Source organism: Cnephaeus nilssonii (assembly GCF_951640355.1).
Source record: "Cnephaeus nilssonii genome assembly, chromosome: 17".
Classification (NCBI taxonomy): domain Eukaryota; kingdom Metazoa; phylum Chordata; class Mammalia; order Chiroptera; family Vespertilionidae; genus Cnephaeus; species Cnephaeus nilssonii.
In genome coordinates this window covers 50,887,241-50,905,552 of record NC_137088.1, presented here as the reverse complement: position 1 = coordinate 50,905,552, position 18,312 = coordinate 50,887,241, and the positions used below count along the sequence as shown (strand labels likewise).

The window sequence follows — 18,312 nt, the reverse complement described above, 5'->3', positions numbered from 1 at the left end:
ACTGATAAATGGATAAACAAAATATACAATGGAATATTATATTTCAATAAAAAGGCAATGAAGGATTGACACATGCTGCAACATAGATGACCCTTGAAAACGTCATATTATATGAAAGAAGCAAGTTTCAAAAATCTACATATTGTATGATTTCATTTATGTGAAATTTCCAGAATAGGCAAAACCATATAAATAGAAAATGGATTAGTGGTTGTCAGGACCTGGGGGAACGGGAATGTGGGAAGTTACTGCTCATGTGCACGGGGTTTCTTTGGGGGTGATGAAAATGTTCTAAAATTAGACAGTGATGATAGTTTCACAACTCTGTGAACATACTAAAAGCTAAATAACAACTCAACATTTCTCTCTCCTCTCTCTCCCCCTCTGCCTCTCTAAAATAAAGTAAAATAAATAAATTAAAGTTCCCATTTCTCTGCAACAAGAAGCTAATTGGTGATATTTAATCCTATGAATGAAGCAGGGAAAAAAAGATATCTTACTTGCTCTTCAGTATGTTTTCTATCATAAAATAACCCTGAAAAAAAAATCCCCAAATTAGTAGAAGTGTCTAGGATCAAAGCCACTTTTAAATGGTGAGTTTTATGACATATGAATTATATCTTAAAGCTGTTATCAAAAAATTCAGGCACCAAATAAATAAAGTAAAATAAAATAAAATTCAGGCACATGTGGGATTGGGATGATGGACTCTTTGTTGCCTTTGTAAGGTGCTACTGGAACTAATCAAAGATAAGAGTATACATATAACAGCTTATTTTCGTTAAAATTTCCTCCTCCATTATTTTTGTCTGTTTTATTGATGGACACTAGACATGCTTTTGTGTTGCTGAATGAACCTTTTTATTGCTTCATCATTTGTGTAGCCATGGAGAATGGAAAGATGTAACCTTAAAGAGGAATGCTCAATTTGGAGAAGAGATTTTGATCATTGGCTGCTGCCTTTTGAAAGAATTTGCATGCATGATTCCTTTGTATATTATAAAAACAATCAATTTAGGGAAGATTTGGGTTTCTAATTAAATTTCAAACCTACAGGGATCTTTCGTGGAAATGAAAATGCCTTTCTCATAAAATCGTGGGCCCAGATTTGTTTAATGGGGAAAGTATTTTTCTCTTAAAGAAAATCTCACCTGCAGTTCTTTTTAAAGCCACGTTCATTTTCCAAGGTCTAAGAACCTTTCATAAAAAATGGTATGTTGTCAGTATTTGTTAAGTCTACTGGTAATAGCATATGTATTATGTCTATTTAATTACTGTTACAGTCAAGGAAATTGTGGTCATGGTCTTTCTCCAGTGTGTTTTACCTGCTAAAATAAAAAAAAATAGTTTGACATTCCTCTTGGGGAACTGATTTAGAAGGAAAGGTTGGGGTCCGTGTTTAAACATCCTTAGCATGCTTACGTGGGGGTCTCTGACCTTCCATGGTGTCTGCACATGCGCACTGCCTGCCATCTACAAAGGCAGGCGCGCTGTGCTATGCTCCCTTAGATGCTTTTGCCAAAAAGCAGTTGCCAAGGAATGTGTTTATATCGTTTGGGATCCAAGGGCTGGGGACTGGCAGGCCAATGGGAAATAATGGGGGTTCTGGCCTTCCCCTCACCTCCCGCCTTTGCTGCTTGCAGGAAGATCTGTCTGCACTGCAAGTGCCCTCAGGAGGAGCACATGGTGACGGTGATGCCCCTGGAGATGGAGAAGACCGTCAGCAAACTCATGTTTGACTTCCAGAGGAACTCGACCTCGGACGACGACTCGGGCTGCGCCTTGGAGGAGTACGCCTGGGTCCCGCCTGGGCTGAAGCCTGAACAGGTACCGCTCGGAGGAGGGAAAGTGTGGTTTGCCTTTTGCCTTTGTCTTGCCCGTCCTGTCTCAGTCCAGTTCAGAAGGAAGCGTTGACTTGGCTGATTCAGGGAAGTGGTTGGGGCTCCATGGGTTGGAGATGGCTGAGGCCGCAGTGGGGAATGAGGAAGAGAAATGAAACTGAGCCTTGTGTGAGCCATCACTTTCATTCATTCCGTATTGCCATGAACTGTTAACAGAAGATGGTCTAGCAACTTCTCAGAAATGTTGGCTTTGGAACATTAGATAGTGAATCTTTAATTTCGGAGAGGGAAGGGAGTTCTGCCTTGACCATGAATCTTGAGGTTAAGATTCTTTGTAAAGCAGAGTGAGGAAATGTGGATTCATTCGCCTGTTCCCCCCAGTGATTTATATGTGCTGTGTTTAAATATTACTCTTGGCCTTGCTTTACAAAGAAAGACATTGGCATTTCCTGAAATATTTTGGCACTACCCACAGGCTGTAAATATTATTGGCTCGATGAGATGAACTTGGTTTTTTCTGTTCACTGCCTTTTTCCCAGTGATATACAGCCTCTGCTTTGCATTTCTCGGTACTTGGAATTTTCTCTTCCACCAGCCTCAGTGTTGGCTTAGAAGCCCCTGCTTTCGGCTAGGTATTTCCATGATCTTCTCTCTGCATCTGTTATCAGTGAGGTGCTGTCCGTGTCCCCACCTGTTGTCAGTGGAAGTGGGCTTTGTGGGGTGCCGCTGGAATAAGAATTTCCTGAAGCCCCTCCCCCCCCCCAGGAGAAATAAAATAAAGTTTTATTTCTGTGGAATTAAACCCCTGAGTTTCCAAGGCCCCAGCTCCCTCTGTCCCGCCATGGAAAAGTCCCATTTCGTCTTCAGCAGGGCTAGGATCAGAGCCAGTGCCCAGAGTTTCTGCTCCACGTTTGCACAGTCCAGTCCAGCATCTGGTCAGGTTAGCCTGTGTTCCCAGCTGCAGTCCATGGTGTTTGGGGTCCAGATGGCCAGGGGCCATGTAGCTTCTAGGCCACGTGGCTGTGGAGGGAGCACCCATGAGTGCAAGGAAACAGGAGCAAAGCGAAAGGAACAAGAGAGCAAGAACTCCTTTGCCTGGGGGATATGACCTTCCAAGATTTTGCACACTTGCGGTGGCTCCACCCCCTAGTCAATTATCTTTATTCCCAGGTCAGACTGACAGGCAAGCATCCTCCCCATGTGACCCAGACTTCACTGCACATGCGCCTATCCCCCCTTTGTTGGTCCCCTCCCCCCGGTGATCTGCAGGGCATGGACAGGTGGTTCCCCAGGGAGTGTGAAGTTGCAGCTTCCAAGTGAAGCTGCCCAGATGGCCTTGCTTGTATCTGGCCTTCCCTCTGCTCCTTAGCTATTATTAATATTAGCTAGCTGGTTACGACAGTAACACATCTTTAAGAGGCAGGTTTACTAGAATCTTAAGTGTTTGACCACTGTTCCCTTCCTCTGACACAGAGAGCTTCTTGCTCTGCAGGTCTTTATATCTGACAGAATGTTTTGAAACTTAAAAAGCCCTGAAATTTCAAGTTAGGAACTTCAGATGTGGCCATGCTTTTAGAAAAAGTTCTTTTTTAAATAACTCTTTATTGTTGAAAGTATTACATATGTAGAAAAAGTTCTTTATGATTAAGAAAGACCTAAGAACCCGGCCAGTGTAGCTCAATGGTTGAGTGTCCATGTAGGAACCAAAAGGTCACTGGTTTTATTCCCGATCAGGGCACATGCCCGGGTTGCAGGCTCGATTCCCAGTGGGAGGCGTACAGGAGGCACCCAATTGATGATGTTTCTCTCTCATTGGAGTTTCTATCTATCTATCCCTCTCCCTTCCTCTCTCTCTAAAAATCAATAAAGACATTCTTTTTTTAAAAAAGAAAGACCCAAGAATTCACCAACAACTTAAGGGTGGGACCCTGATAACATCACTTTGATTGGCCATTTCTCATTTTTTTCTTCCAATACTGAGGTTGCAAATTGGCTGACGAAATCAACCACACAGGGCAAGATTTCTTTAGCCAGCAAATATTGTTTAAACTTTTGACTTAGTAGATAAGATGGGGGGAGGTAGAGGAGGCCATAGGGGGGATAAATGGTGATGGAAGGAGACTTGACTTGGTGATGGAAGGAGACTTGATCTGTATATTGTATTATGTGACTGAACACACAATACAATATACAGATGATGTGTTATAGAACTGTACATCTGAAATCTGTATAATTTCATTAACCAATGTCACCCCAATAAAGTCAATAAAAAATAAAATTCTAGAGCCATAAGAAAAAAAAACAACTTTAAATTAATTACTAATGCTTAGTAATTAGGAATTTTTAGTTAAGAGTTTATGCTTATGGCCCTGGCCAGTGTGGCTCAGTTGGTTGGGTGCCATCCTGTGCATTAAAGGGTTGTCGGTTGGATGTCCAGATCGTGGGCTCAAATCCCCAGTGGTGTGTGTGTGGGGTGGGGAGTTGGGGTAGAGGGGAAAGTATAGGAAGCAGCTGACTGATGTTGGGTTTTCACATCAATGTTTCTCTAAAAAATCAATTAAGTATTCTTTAAAAATAATCATGAAAATTTGAGGATCTGAATTCTCATTTCTGCCAGAAATGGTGTTTTGGCCATTGCGTTGAGAGCTGGCATTCTTTCTAGACAGAGTTTGATCTGTACAAGTCACCCTAGTCTCCTCTAAGCCCACTTTAACCCTTTGTGGTGCCTTCCTAAACCCTGCAGGTACTTCAGTTTTGTGATCTCTATTCTGATTCCTACCATGGAGAAAATATCTCAGAATAGAAACATTCACAGGAAATAATGTCCATGAAAATTGAAGGGAACTTGGATATTAACAGCAAGAAATGAGTGTTTTCTCTCTGTTAGTAGGTTGAAGTTATATATTTTCCTGTTTCAGTAAGGATTATATTATTAAAGTGTAAGTTTAAGAAGAATGAGAGGATTTGAGTTTGTCTGTAAAACTCAGATGAGGTGGTGGGTGACTGAGGATCTTTGTTTGACATCACCATTCTGCCCCTGGTACTTGAGCAATGAGTTTTCACACCTCGATACATCTGTGAGCTTGTTTCATTTCTGTGCTAACCTCATTTCCAGCAGCTTCTAAGAGACCCATCCTTCTTTTGTTCACTTTGCTTCCTGCTAAATTGGGCCCTGAAATTTCAAAGTTAAACTGTTTTCAGTTCCCTGCTTACGTAGATTTCTTCTTTAAGATAGTTGAACATCAGTCTATGATGTTCAGATTCAGGCAAAATTTTCTATTGAGCCAAGAAATAGACAATTGCAGAAGCTAGTTCTTGGTTAAATTCTCCAATTCAAAAAGTGAGCGATTATGGTATTTTGGAGGCTACTTTGACTCATCCAAAATGAACGTCTTGGGGAAGTATAAAGCAATGTTCTTTGATTTGTTTTGAAAGAAGATGATTAATGCTATTAAACAAGTGGTTTGAATTATGTCAGATGAAAGGATATTCCTCTCTTAAAATTTTGTTGCTCTTTTACACAGTTTTCTCTATTCTTTACACTTACTCAGACCTCTATGACACAGATACTTAGAAAGGGAAATTGTCTTCAGAGAGAGACTGTCTCTTCAAGCTATTTGAAGGGCTCTGTACTTGCCTAATAAAATATAAGTCTATATTAAAGATATTTGTTGCATGAAGTAAATGCACTTCGAATTTGTAAATTATGAGATACCTTCAATTGTGTAGGTTTAAAGGTTTTTAAAACCTTATCCAGTATGCTCTAAGATTAGAAAAGTTTGAATCCTAAATGTCTCTCACTAATAAAAGTTTAGTATCGTGTTAGTTGTCTCTGGTTTGAGAAAAGCCATTTTTCTACCAAGAGAAATTATAATGAACATTAAAATGCTTTGTGCTGGAGGCAAAATACGACTAGTCAGGGTTGGGAGCAATGTGTTTCCTTTCCTTTCTGTTGGAAACCTTTCATTTTAGCCCCTGGCGTGGGGTTGGTTAGTAGACCTTCAGGTTATACTCTTTATTATTCCATTTCTTCCGAGAAATGCCTTCAATTAAATACAATGCAATTGAAAGTCACCTCCCACTTGGGGAGGTGTTCTTGAATGTGAGCACTTAATTTTAGAAAAATCTACTAGCTGTAAAGCCCAATTTTCTTAACGTAGTCTGAAAGCTAATCTGCATCACAGAGGATGCCAGCGAGGACAGGCGTTGATCCTGTGATGTGTGATGACTGGCCTGGAAAGTATCCGGAGATTGCTCAGATCCTCTGCCTTTGCTTCCTCCAAATATGTCTGATGCCACCCAGAGAGCCTTGCGGTAGCGAACAGAGAGCTGGAGTCCGCCCTGATTGACCATCGAAGTCTGCTAGACGGCGCCAGTTTCTCTTCAAACCCAAACACTTAATGATGTGCTCTGTCTCCCAGAGATGCCATGGTTATCAACTGACAGTACATAATACTCCGGGCAGGATGTGGGGGTGTTCAACAAGCTTATGAGAAAGGCCAGTGGTGAGCAGGGTTTCTCCATCTCAGCACTCTTGGCAGCGTTAACTGGGTAAGTCTTTGCTCTCGAGGCCTCCTGCGCTTTGCAAGATGATTGGCAGCATCCCTGGCCTCTACCCACTAGAAGCCAGTAACACACGCCATCCTTCCCCCATCGCTGGGATAACTAATCATGTCTCCAGACATTGCCCAATGTCCAGGGGAGTAGGGGGAGGAATGTGGATTGAGTATCCCTGGCTGAAAGTGATATTAAAACCTGGAGTATCTGGCAGCAAAATTCTGTTCCAATCAAAACAAAAAAAGGATGCCTCGATTCAACAAACATTTACCGAACTCCTGCCATGTTCTCACTGCAGCATAATGGCCGCTGCCCTGTGAGGGGGTCAGGTGTTTGGCAGAGAAGTGTGTTCCAACCTTTTTGCGTGTGTATATAACAAGTGTCTATGGATATAGGAGTACATTTCTGGGTGTGTGTTTTTTTGGACAAAAATGTGATAATGCGACCCACTTACTGTGATTTTTCCCCACTTCGTGTGTTGCGAGGATTTTTCTCTATCAGTGTATTTAGATCCAGATTCTCCTTGGGAAGGATGTGCAGTTCTCTGTCGGTGGTTCCTAACCCGGAGTGGTACCAGCACCACTAGGGGGCATTTGGATATGGGTGTTTGGGAGGAGGTAGTTATTGTGAAATGGCTGGAGGACTCCACTACTGTTTTCATGGGTAGGAGCTTGGGATGCTACACATCCTGAAAAGTACCAGATGATCCTGCACAAAGGAGAATTGACCCCTCCCAGGCACCAGAGTACCACCCCGAGCAACCCTGAGCCAACGTTTACTTTTGAAATGTGCGTCCCGGGCTGCTTTCCTTGATATGAAATAAGGTGACAGCAACCAACCTTCCTGTACACTTGCGGCTCCTCTCCGGAAGAGCAGTTGCTGCAGGTGGAGGGGTCACATGTAAAGCTCCTTCAGGCGTTGATCCTGCCCTCCAGAGGTGGTCTCCGCCGCGTGGGCTGGGCCGCGGCCCTCAATGGTACATGTGCTTGTGGTTTTCCTATTAGTTCTCCTTCTCGCTGTGCCATGGGTCTGAAGAGGCCATCAGAGTGTTTCTCCTGATGCACGTCCTTCTCATCCATGTTCCGGGTACCCCAAATGTCTGCGGGGGATTCTCAAATACAGATGCCCCCAAACTCTTGGTCTCCACACATTGGTAATTTGACCTTGACCTTAACTGTGTTTTTGCACATAAAGAGTGGTGGTTAGGTTATTTGTCCAGAACTCGCAAGTTTCCCTTCAAACTATCCCAGGACGGACGAAGAGTAGATACCAGGAGTAACTGTCCAGTGTTTGGCTTTCAGAGTATTCTGCTGGAAGTGGTAAAATGAACCATCCAACACTACCTAAGAGACGGGTGCAGTCATTGGTTTTGAGCCCCGTGAAAGTCTCCAATATCTTTATCGGGTTGCATAGCCTTCGTTATTTATGGCGCATCCATCGTGTGTCAGGTGAATGTTTCCTCAAGGAGCTTCTCTGACTGCCCAGACGCCCAGCACATGCTCACGGCAATCCCTGGAACTCCCTATTAGCGTTCATCAAACTGGTAATTAGATACTTGTTGGTGTGATTATTTGTTCAATAATTGTGTCCCCCCCCCCCCCCCCCACTGTAGTTTATGATCCAGAAAACCCCAGCGCCTGGCACAGCGCCTGACCCATGGCAGCCACCCCGGGGACATTAGTGAAGAGCAGGCAGGAGACGGGGTCCTCTGAAGGACCAGAGACGTTCGGGGCTGCATCACACGGAAAAGATATTAGACTTTTAACTGGTTTTCTACGTAGAGAGTTGCTTCGTGACCATGATTCCTGCCCCTCTGCTTCTCTTAAAAGTTGTGTTCTAGGCGATGCCCTGTCCAGCCGCTGCTTCAGTGTCTCAGGTTGGAAAGGGCAGGAGCCGGGTGGCATCTGGCAAAGGCACAGTGCCCTCAGCTCCAGGATCGGGTCTGGGCAGGGTGGGGAACTGGGGGTCTGGCAGACCCCCTTTTGTTTCCAGGGGACCCTTTATGTCACCATCCCCATCTGGGGAGCTGCAGGGAGTCACTGGGTGAGGAGGAGGCAGCAGGGCCCAGTGGGAAGGGCTTGGCTTGGAGTCAGCAAATCTGGCTGCTGCTCCATCCCTCTCTGACCTCGGGAAAGTTGCTCAACTTCAAGGAGCCTCGGTTGCCTCGTGGTCATGATGATGACCATGGAGAACGTGACTGCATTTTCTTCACACACTCGTTTCTGCCCACCAGCATTTTAACTGTGTGCATTACTAGATTCTCCTTTAACAACTGAATTTGGTCGTTGCTATTGCTGTCTCTGTTTTAGTGGTGAGTAAAGGAAGGCTCAGAGACGTTAAAAACTTGCCCACGACCACACAGCGAATGAGCAGCAGTGATGGATTCAATCTCAGATGCCCCAGGAACTAGTACTCTGAGACTGTGGACCTCAGGGCTGGGCTGGCCCGAATGAGGGCTTGTGGCTGTCCAAGACCGAGGAAGGTTAGGCGGGGATGGAGGAGAGGGGTTAAGCATAGATTGAACGGGAATCCTGGATGCCTTCTCAAGGGCTTTTAATAAAATAATTTGGGATTCCACCTACACAGAGCCTTCCTCCCTGCAGGGACTTGGTTGTAGGGTTGCTGTAAATGGGCAGCTTCGTTCAAATGATGTGCTGGCTCTGTGGAGCTGGAGCAGGTCAGACTTCTTTGATGCCCAAGTCGGCTTCGGGCCCTGCCACCCATCTTGCTGGGTGCCTGAATCCTGCAGCATCACCGTCCCCAGGCCTGGGTCCCAGGAGTGTGCCCCGGGGCATTCTCTGTAGGTCCTCAGAGTGCAGACACAGCCATCCCATGCAGAAGAAGATGCTGCACACCTCCCCTAGGGGCTGAAGAGCAGGAGCGGTGGCCCTGGCACGGGCTCTGACTTTGCTGCTCAGGCCTCTTTAGCACGTCTCTGATGCGGGCTGATGGCCTCCTAGCAGCTTTCCAGGGGATCTTATTCCCCCAACTAGAGGCCTGGTGCACAAAATTCGTGCACGGGGGGTGGGGGGCTGTCCCTCAGCCCAGCGTGCACCTCTCCAATCTGGGACACCTCGAGGGATGTCCGACTGCCCGTTTAGGCCCAATACCACTGGGCTCACAATCCAGGACTGCTGGCTCCCAACTGCTCACCTGCCTGCCTTCCTGATTGCCCCTAACCACTTCTGCCTGCCAGCCTGATCACCCCCTAACCACTCCCCTGCCAGCCTGATTGATACCTAACTGCTCCCCCTGCTAGCCTGATTGCCCCTAACTGCCTTCCCCTGCAGACCTGGTCACCTCCAACTGCCCTCCCCTGCAGGCCTGGTCCCCCACAACTGCGCTTCCCTGCAGGCCCAGTCTCCCCCAACTGCCCTCCTCTGCTGGCCTGGTCACCCCTAACTGCCCTCCCCTGCAGGCTTTATTGCCCCCAACTGCCCTCCCTTGCAGGCCTGGTTCCTCCCAACTGTCCTCCCCTGCTGGTCATCTTGTGGTGTCCATCTTGTGTCCACATGGGGGCAGCCATCTTTGACCACATGGGGCAGCCATCTTTTGTGTTGGAGTGATGGTCCATTTTCATATTACTCTTTTATTAGATAGGATGAGGATGTAAGGAGAGAATCAGGCTATACTGGGAAAGCCTGGGAAAAAGGAATAGCAATAGGCTTTTTTTCAATTATGCATTCGCTTATTCAACTGATAGCTAATGTGTACCTACTATGTGTCAGGCACTGGTCTAGGCACTGGTGATAAAACAGTTAACAAGATGATTGAGATTTCTGCTACATTGCGGTTGTAAGCAGGGTTTTGGAGACATGTAAATTAGGAAACAAATGCTCGCGATAAGGTGAGGCTGTGATTTTAAAAAGAACAGTGATGTTCATGGTAGTGGTAGAAACTTGTAGTGAACTCTTACCTGTGCCAGGCGTTGTCCTCCCTCAGTGCTTTACAAGTCGTGTCCCACCCAGTCTGGTCTGTGAAGGAAATACAGCAGCTTCTGTGATAGCGCACGTGGGCCGGGTGTTGGCGGGATTGCTCATTTGGACGGACTGGTCAGGGACAGCCTCTCTGAGGAGGTGGGTCTGAGCTGCTACTGAGTGGCATGAAGCCTGCATGTCGAGGCCTGGCTTGCTACAGGAGTTACTCACCTACGTGCAGGTCAGAAGCAAAATGAAATCAACACCAGCTGTATATCCAGGCCAAGAATTTAGGTAGTGCTGTTGGCCAGTTTGAGGAGAAGTGAATGGAGCCCATGCAGTGCGCAGTCTTCACCGAGGCATCATGGACCAAGGGCTGGGACGTCCCCCGGCCATGCTCGCCCCTGCAGATTCCCCAGAGCCCCATTGCCTACCACCTTCATGTTTCTGCCCACAGATAGAAGTAAGGCAGCAGCATCCCCCTTTGGAGATGGAAAAGGTAACAAGGAATCATATGCCCATGCCTCGCAGACAGTCCGTGCACATAGGATCTTATGCCCATGCCTCGCAGACAGTCCGTGCACAAGTGTGTCTACCCCTTCTAAGATGTGAGCCTGTTGGAGGGAGACGTACACTGTCTTGTTCACCCCTATTGCTCGGTGCCTAAAATGTATGATACGTGTTACTCATTCAGTAAATGTTACACAACTACACGGCCACATTTCATCCTTGTACAAACCCCCCCACATTTCCAGTGAATGCCTTGCAGCTCAGGGAGGATCGGGAACTAGACCAGATGCCACCGCTGGTAAGAGGCAGAGCCAGGACTCAGGCCAGCCGTCTCTCCCACCCGCCGCCCACTTGGGCTCTTCCTCCTCCACCCGCCTCTTCGAGGTGATCCACCCAGGACCTCAGATCTGAGGAAGCCGGCTTGGCGTGTGTCCCGAGAAGGAGCGGGCGTCACACAGGCTCTTTCATTCTTGGAGAAGGAAGTTTCTCCTAATCTCAGGTTGGCCCTGGTGACTAAGGCTTTCCTCTCCCCACCTCCAGCAGTTTCCCCATCGCTGCGGGAAGCAGCACGGCCCTGCCTCCCCAGGCTGCTCCTCCCATCAGCAACCTCTGGCTGGCTGGCTCTTCTCACTCCCTCATCCTGGCTCGGGGCCCACATGGTGTCAACTGCATTTCCTCTACTTGCTCCATGGCCCTCAAGTTCCTGGTCCAGCGTCACGGACCTGGGCTCTCAGCAATGGCGTTCATTCCTTCAGCAAACCTTTGTGGAGTGCCGGCTAGACGCCAGGCTCTGGGGGACACTGGGACCCAACAAAGAAGTAGTCCTGCCCTTGTGGAGCTGTCTCGTGGGGCAGTCAGATGAGCGATTGATGAACAGACCCTCAGAGAGGGGTGTGCTGGGGGCACAGTGGACACGGGTGGTGGTATAGAGCCAGGCTTGGCAAACATTTCTGTAAACAGCCAGGCAATAAATATTTTAGACTTTGGAGGACATACAGTCTCTTGTTGCAAATACCCAGCTGTGATGTAGTGTGAAAGCATAGACAGTATGTAAATGAGTGAGCATGGCCATGTGACAATAAAACTTTACTTACAAAAACAGGCAGCGGGCCTGATTTGATCCCCAGGCTGAAGTTTGCTGGTCCCTGACTTAGAGAATCTACTTGGAAAGGAAATAGCCTCTCTGGAGAGGTGATACATGGAAGGATGGTTAAGTTCCGCCGTCAGCCCAGTCCGGGGTTTCGGAGTGCATGAGCACCAGCAGCTCAAGTATCACGTGGGAACTTGTTCAGAATAAAGGTTCTCGGGTCCCGGCCCCGACCTCCTGAACCTGAGCTCTGAGGTGGGCCAGCGTGCGTCTGAGCAGGGCCTTCGGGTGGTTCTGCGGCATGCCCAAGTCCAGAACTGCTGCCGGGCTCTGGAAAACCACAGTGCTGGAAACAGATGGGGCCAAATCTTGGCTCTTCCCCTTACTAGCTCTGTAACCTTGGCTACTGTGTAAAATGAGCTGTAACTGTGAGAAGAAATGAATGACTCTGCGAAGAGCCTAGGAGATGCTGACACATAATAGGCCTATCGAATGGTAACTGCTGTCATCGCCACCGGCATCCTTTGGGTCTTGGAGACACTGAAGCAGGCTCGCCATGGGGAGTAACAGTGAAGCAACTTTCGTTCCCAGCATCTTGCTCCTGACTGGCTTCCCCTGAATGTGGCCTGGATACAAGGCTGTTTGTTAAAAGAGAATTCAAATCCTTTCACTGGTCCTGCGTCCTTGGCTCTCGCGTTGGCCTGTTAACCCAGGAGATGCTCCCAGACCATGAATTCTACAGCTGTGACTCACCACTGGGCTGAGGCCATAGTACCAGGCACCCAGCTTTACCATTCACTTTCAGGCAGTTGATAGTTTGCACTTTTTATGTGAGAAGCTATTTATACCAAGAAAGACAGAAGCTGGCAGATGTGGGGGGAAGGAGTGAATGACAAAGGAGTTCATCTCTCTAGGCCTGCTGGGTGGTCTGGTTCATAGGGAGGGGATGCATAATCGAATAGCCCCTCTAAAAACTGCACAGAAACCATTATTAGACTCACCAGCCATTTGCAGTGTCGTCTTCATTTTATTACTCCATCAGCTCATGCTGAGCTCCGAATGGAATTTCACGGCTGCGTGAGATGCATGCTCCTCCACCTGCAGTGGATTACATTTCTTCTGAGGCGCTTCTCCCGCGTTAGCCTTCGCTGTCACTCAACGCAGGGTTCTCAGGGCTGTGTCAGAGATGAGGGGGGAAGGGAGGTAAGAGATAGGAGACCCCACAACAATCTCCTGAACAGATCTTGGGAAAGATCCTGTGTTTATCTTGGCTCCGGAAAGGCACTGAGTCATTGCATGGCAATGGGAAACATGCCTGTGTGCACAGCATTCAGTAAACTGCCTGTTAGTCAACTTGTTTTCAACGGAGCCGTCAGAGATGGGATGAGCACCCGGGTTCAGGCCTGAGGGCCTCTGCCAGATGAAGTCAGCAGCAGCGTGGCCAGGTTCCACCAGCAGGGTCTTGTCAAGGCTCGCGTGCAGAGCGTGAGGCCCTGAGAAGCCAAGGATCATTTGCAAATGCAGGAAAGGGAGACCTGCCGTTGGAGTTCCCAGCTTTCAAGACAGATGGCCTCGACCTTTACAGTAAACGCGTTCTGGGATCCTTGCGATGGGGAGTGGGCCTCTGGGCTGGACTTCCTGCATGAGCTCACAGCCGCACACCCTTTCTGCTGACTGAGCAGCCTCCTCTGTGGGCCGGTGTGAGAGTTCATTTACTATCAAGATGATCTCCTCTGCCTTCTGACTCAGGAGATGTTTTGAGTAGTTTCATGAGATGGTTGGATGAATCTACCACCAAGTCCATTAATAACTACCTTCTTTCATCTAGCCATCTATTAGTCCATCAGTTTATTCATTCACTTGTGTATTCAGCCATTTGTTCGTTCCACAGTTGTTTATTACGTACCCTTATTCTGTTGTGATTTTGGTGTGGCTCTTGTCCAGGTTTGGTATGAAACTGGAGCTTCCCAACCCCTGTGTGTACATTGTGCTTTGTGTGGCAGGGAGTAGCTCATAGCAAATGGAGCTCGTGTCTCTTTGTGGAAGACCCACACAGACTCAGGCTTTGTGCTGGCCTCCCAAAGCTTCTAAGTACCTGTCCTCTGAGCTCCTAGTGTTCAGGAGTGTAAGCTTTGGCACTAAGTAGCTCAGTGTTCAAATTGGACAAGTTAATCCACCTCCATGAGCTTTCATTTCATCGTTTGAAAAATAAGAATGTTATTACCCAACTATAGTGTGTTTGTGAGGATTAAATAAAATAATGCCTTGAGCATGGAACTTTAAAAATGGCAGATTTCAGCTTTTCTTTAAATAGCCAGAAACAGCCCAAATGTCCATCAACAGCTGAATGGATAAACAAATTGTATTATATCCACAGAGTAGAATACTACTCAGTAATAAAAAGGAGTGAACTCTTGTTATTTCCAGCAACATGAATTTATCTTAAAATCATTATTCTGAACAAAAGAAGCCAGACCCAAATAAATGATCTACTGTAGGATCCTATTTATATGAAACTTCAGAAAGTTTAAACTAATCTGTGGTAACTGAAAGCAGATCAGTGGTGACTTGGGGGTAGAGGAGGTAGGGAAGAGTGGGAGGGAGGAGTTTCAGAAGGGCAGAGGGAGCCTTTGAGGACAATAGGTATTTTCACTGTCTTGACGATGCACAATACAACCTCAAGTTTACCCACAGAGCTTGACTTGACCCTCTCCCTCAAACAACATGAACATAGTTGCCCAGCGGTTGGCAAAATTAATTGGTTTGTATTTCTGCTCCTTTCCCTGCCTGCTTCTCTATCAAAGGTTATGATACTTTTGATAGAGAGTACTGTATATGTATATATCAAAATTTATCAAATTGTATACTTTGAACATGTGTGGTTTATCTTTCACACTAGAGGCCCGGTGCATGAAATTCGTGCATGGCGGGGAGGGGGGTCCCTCAGCCCAGCCTGCAACGAAGCCAGCGTCCCGCACCTCGGCCACTATGGGCGCCACCATCTTTGTGATGGAGTGATGGTTAATTTGCATATCACCCTATTATTATATAGGATGCCTCAATAAAATGATTGAATGAATGAATGAAGTTGCTCTTTAGCAAACAGAAAGGCAGGCATCCTCTCTCATGTCAGTGATGGACTCTTCCTAAGGTTCCATGGTTGCCTTGGGATGTAACTGAGCCTTTGGCCAAGAAGCACTGTTAGAAAGAATTGCTCAGTACTAATTATGCATAATAAAAAGGAGATCTGGGACAGAAACTCATCAACATCCAGATGGATGGCACTAAAAAACCATTTCCACAGACTGGCTTCTTTCATCATCTTTTAATTCCCTAGGATGTGCCTAACATGTAGTTGGCACTCAATAAATAGTGATGGTAGTTGTTACTGCTATAGCAATTAGAAGGATTGATTAAAACTCAATGATCAGATCTTGCAAAGGGAAGCTAATTATCCGAGCAATATCTGAACCTGCATTTCCTGAACCAGTAAGATAAATTCGTAAGCTCTCAGTTTGGGAGGGATCAGGGCTGTCACACATAGTTGTAAGGCTTGTCATTACACAAAGGTGCCTGGCCAAAGGGGTGATTGGAGGCTGATATTCGCCTGGGCTCTAATGCCTCCCCCAGGAGGAGTACATTTGGTTTAACAGAAGGCACTTTAGAGCTTACCTGATTGGGATGCAAGACTCTTCTAAGATGGGGGGCTTGCTTTTTCTAATTTGTAGTTGCTGGGGAGAGGGTGTCTTTTTCTCATTTCCACAAAGGTAATAAAAAGTCTAGCAGCTACCAAGAAGCAACTATAAACATTAGTGAGGCCAGCTCAATGACTTTTCACTTCTTACTTCTTAATCCTGGGGTTCTGGGAGATCTGTTTTCTGACTCTTGAGCCAGGGTGTTGGGAGAAAGGTGGGGCTCCATCCTCACTGGCATTGAGGGATTGGTGTGAGGAGGAGGACAGGGTATGATTTCCCTGGTTTCAATGGTCCGGATTCTGAACAGTGGGTCCTTTTTTTGTTCTCTCCTTCCTCCTCCATCGTTGTGCAAATCATTGCAAGTATCATAACCTTTGATAGAGAGGCAGGCAGGGAAAGGAGCAGAAATGCGAACCAATTAACTTTGCCAACCGCTGGGCAACTGTTCATGTTGTTTGAGGGAGAGGGTCAAGTCAAGCTCTGTGGGTAAACTTGAGGTTGTATTGTGCATGTCTTTTTTGTTGTTGTTAATCCTCACCCAATGATATTTTTTCCATTGATTTTTTTAGAGAAAGTTAAGGGAGGGGTTGGGGGAAGAGAAAGGAGAGAGAAACATTGATGTGAGAGAGACACAACGGTTGGTTGTGTCCCGTAAGCACCCCATTTGGGACTGGGGATCAAATCTGCAATTGAGATATATGCCCTTGCCTAAACCGGTTTGGCTCAGTGGATAGAGCGTCGGCCTGCGGACTCAAGGGTCCCAGGTTCGATTCCGGTCAAGGGCATGTACCTTGGTTGCGGGCACATCCCCAGTAGGGGGTGTGCAAGAGGCAGCTGATCGATGTTTCTCTCTCATCGATGTTTCTAACTCTCTATCCCTCTCTCTTCCTCTCGGTAAAAAATCAATAAAATATATTTTTTTAAAAAAAGAGATACATGCCCTTGACTGGGAATTGAACCCAAGACCCTTTGGTCGATTGGCCGATGTTCTGACCACTGAGAAACACTGGCAGGGTGTGCATGGTTTTGAAGCACCCGTCCTCTCCTGGACCCCATTCCGATGTGGATAAGCAAGAATTCATCTGAGTGGTGAGAAGGACATGAGGAATAGTTCTGCTCAAATGCGGCCCATGGTGGTCTTTCCGAAGCATAGTGATTAAACGCCTTGCTGTGTTATCCGGCCACTGGGGACCGGACCCAGGTCTGCCACGCTCTGGCCATGGGTGTGATTGGAGCAAGTTATTTTACCTGGTGAAGTCATTCTTCCTCTTCCATAACATGAAGATAGTAATGCAAAGGTTCCCCTTACAGGGCAACTAATACAGAACCTGGCATGTCAAAAACATTAGATATAATTACCGTTTGGACAGCCAATTGGTGTAAAAACACTTTTCTTAGAAAGGCCCATCTGGGAAAAGAAAACTGAGATCTAGGCCTGAAGCTCTTGTTCAGAGATTATGAGGGAAGAACTATAGAAATAAGACTGTAGGAATTATTGAACCTAACCCTTGTATTTGATATTTAAGAAAACAATCTCAGAAAAAGTATATGACTTGAACATTGTCACATAGAGCCAGAATTTAGGAAGCGGAGTTAATTTACTTCACTGTTATTCCCCTGAGACCATCCAAGGCAAATACCCAAGGTCGGGGTCTGGAGAGTCACAGAAAAGGGGGCCTCCAAGTCCAGAAGGAGCCCTGAGTCAGAAAGCTCCTTTAGACAGCTGTGTAGCTGAGTGGCTCTGACCAAGTTTCTTAGCACCTTCTAGCTCTGTTGCCTGTTTGGAAAATAAGGATGTGAAATCTTTTCTTCCCGGTATAAAGTAGAATAAACACGGTAATGTTTCCAAACTGTTGGGAAAAAGGTGATAGAGTTCATGAACAATAATTGCTATTCATAGACTCTAAAACAGTGGTTCTCAACCTTTTTTTGGCCATGCCCCACCTAAGTATCTCAAAAATCCTGATGACCTCTCCTCCTGTGACATATAATTCTTATTATTCAAAAAGTGAACTCCTATTCATGTGGAGGAAGCCCTAAAAGGCCTTTAACCTGGTCTAAACAAGCTTCCAAAGAACATGGCAACCATGAAAGAGGAAAATAAAAGAATGAAAGGACAGTTCAAGTACGGAGGAAGAAATCACTAAGAAATTGTTTTAAAAAAATAAAATATGAAGTGGTATGAAAAAATAGCAAAGTTTCAAAACATATAGTAGAGAACTGAAATGCATAAATATGTCATAATATATATTTATATGCTGTATATGAGGCCCCTGGAACCACAAGAAATGCAAAAAATTCACTGTGAAGAACTCATTCTCGAATTGCCCCCCTTAAAAATCAAAGTGCCCCTCTGGGGGGAACCATTGCTCTGGAGCCTTCAGAATTTTTGTCCTTTTGATCTTTCAATACCTGAGACGCATCTTAACATCTCTGATTGTTTATAGATTGGTTTCTTCTTCTGTTTCTGTTTTTGCCTTATATATTTTGAAACTTTACTTATGGATGTCTTTAAGTGTATGATTACACTATATTTTTAGAGTTTTCCTTTCATTTTTTTCAACATCTCTTCTTATGGGTTTTGTTTTTTGTGGGGTTGGTGTGTGTTGTTTTTTTTGGGGGGGGGGTGTGCTTGCATTTAACTTAACATGAAAATCTTTTTTTATGGTTCTTAAAAAGTTTCTAAACAGCTGCATTCATAACAT

At 46.0% G+C, this 18,312-nt stretch overlaps 1 protein-coding gene across 6 annotated transcripts in view; it reads left to right on the top strand.

The window, feature by feature from the left end:
• Positions 1–18,312, top strand: part of PRICKLE2 (prickle planar cell polarity protein 2) — a 321,728-nt gene that overhangs the window by 231,247 nt on the left and 72,169 nt on the right. For all 6 annotated transcript variants that reach the window (XM_079794944.1, XM_079794949.1, XM_079794946.1 and 3 more), the window contains one exon: positions 1,644–1,827. In XM_079794944.1, coding sequence (XP_079651070.1) covers positions 1,644–1,827 — 184 coding nt within the window. The remainder of the gene's footprint in view (positions 1–1,643; positions 1,828–18,312) is intronic.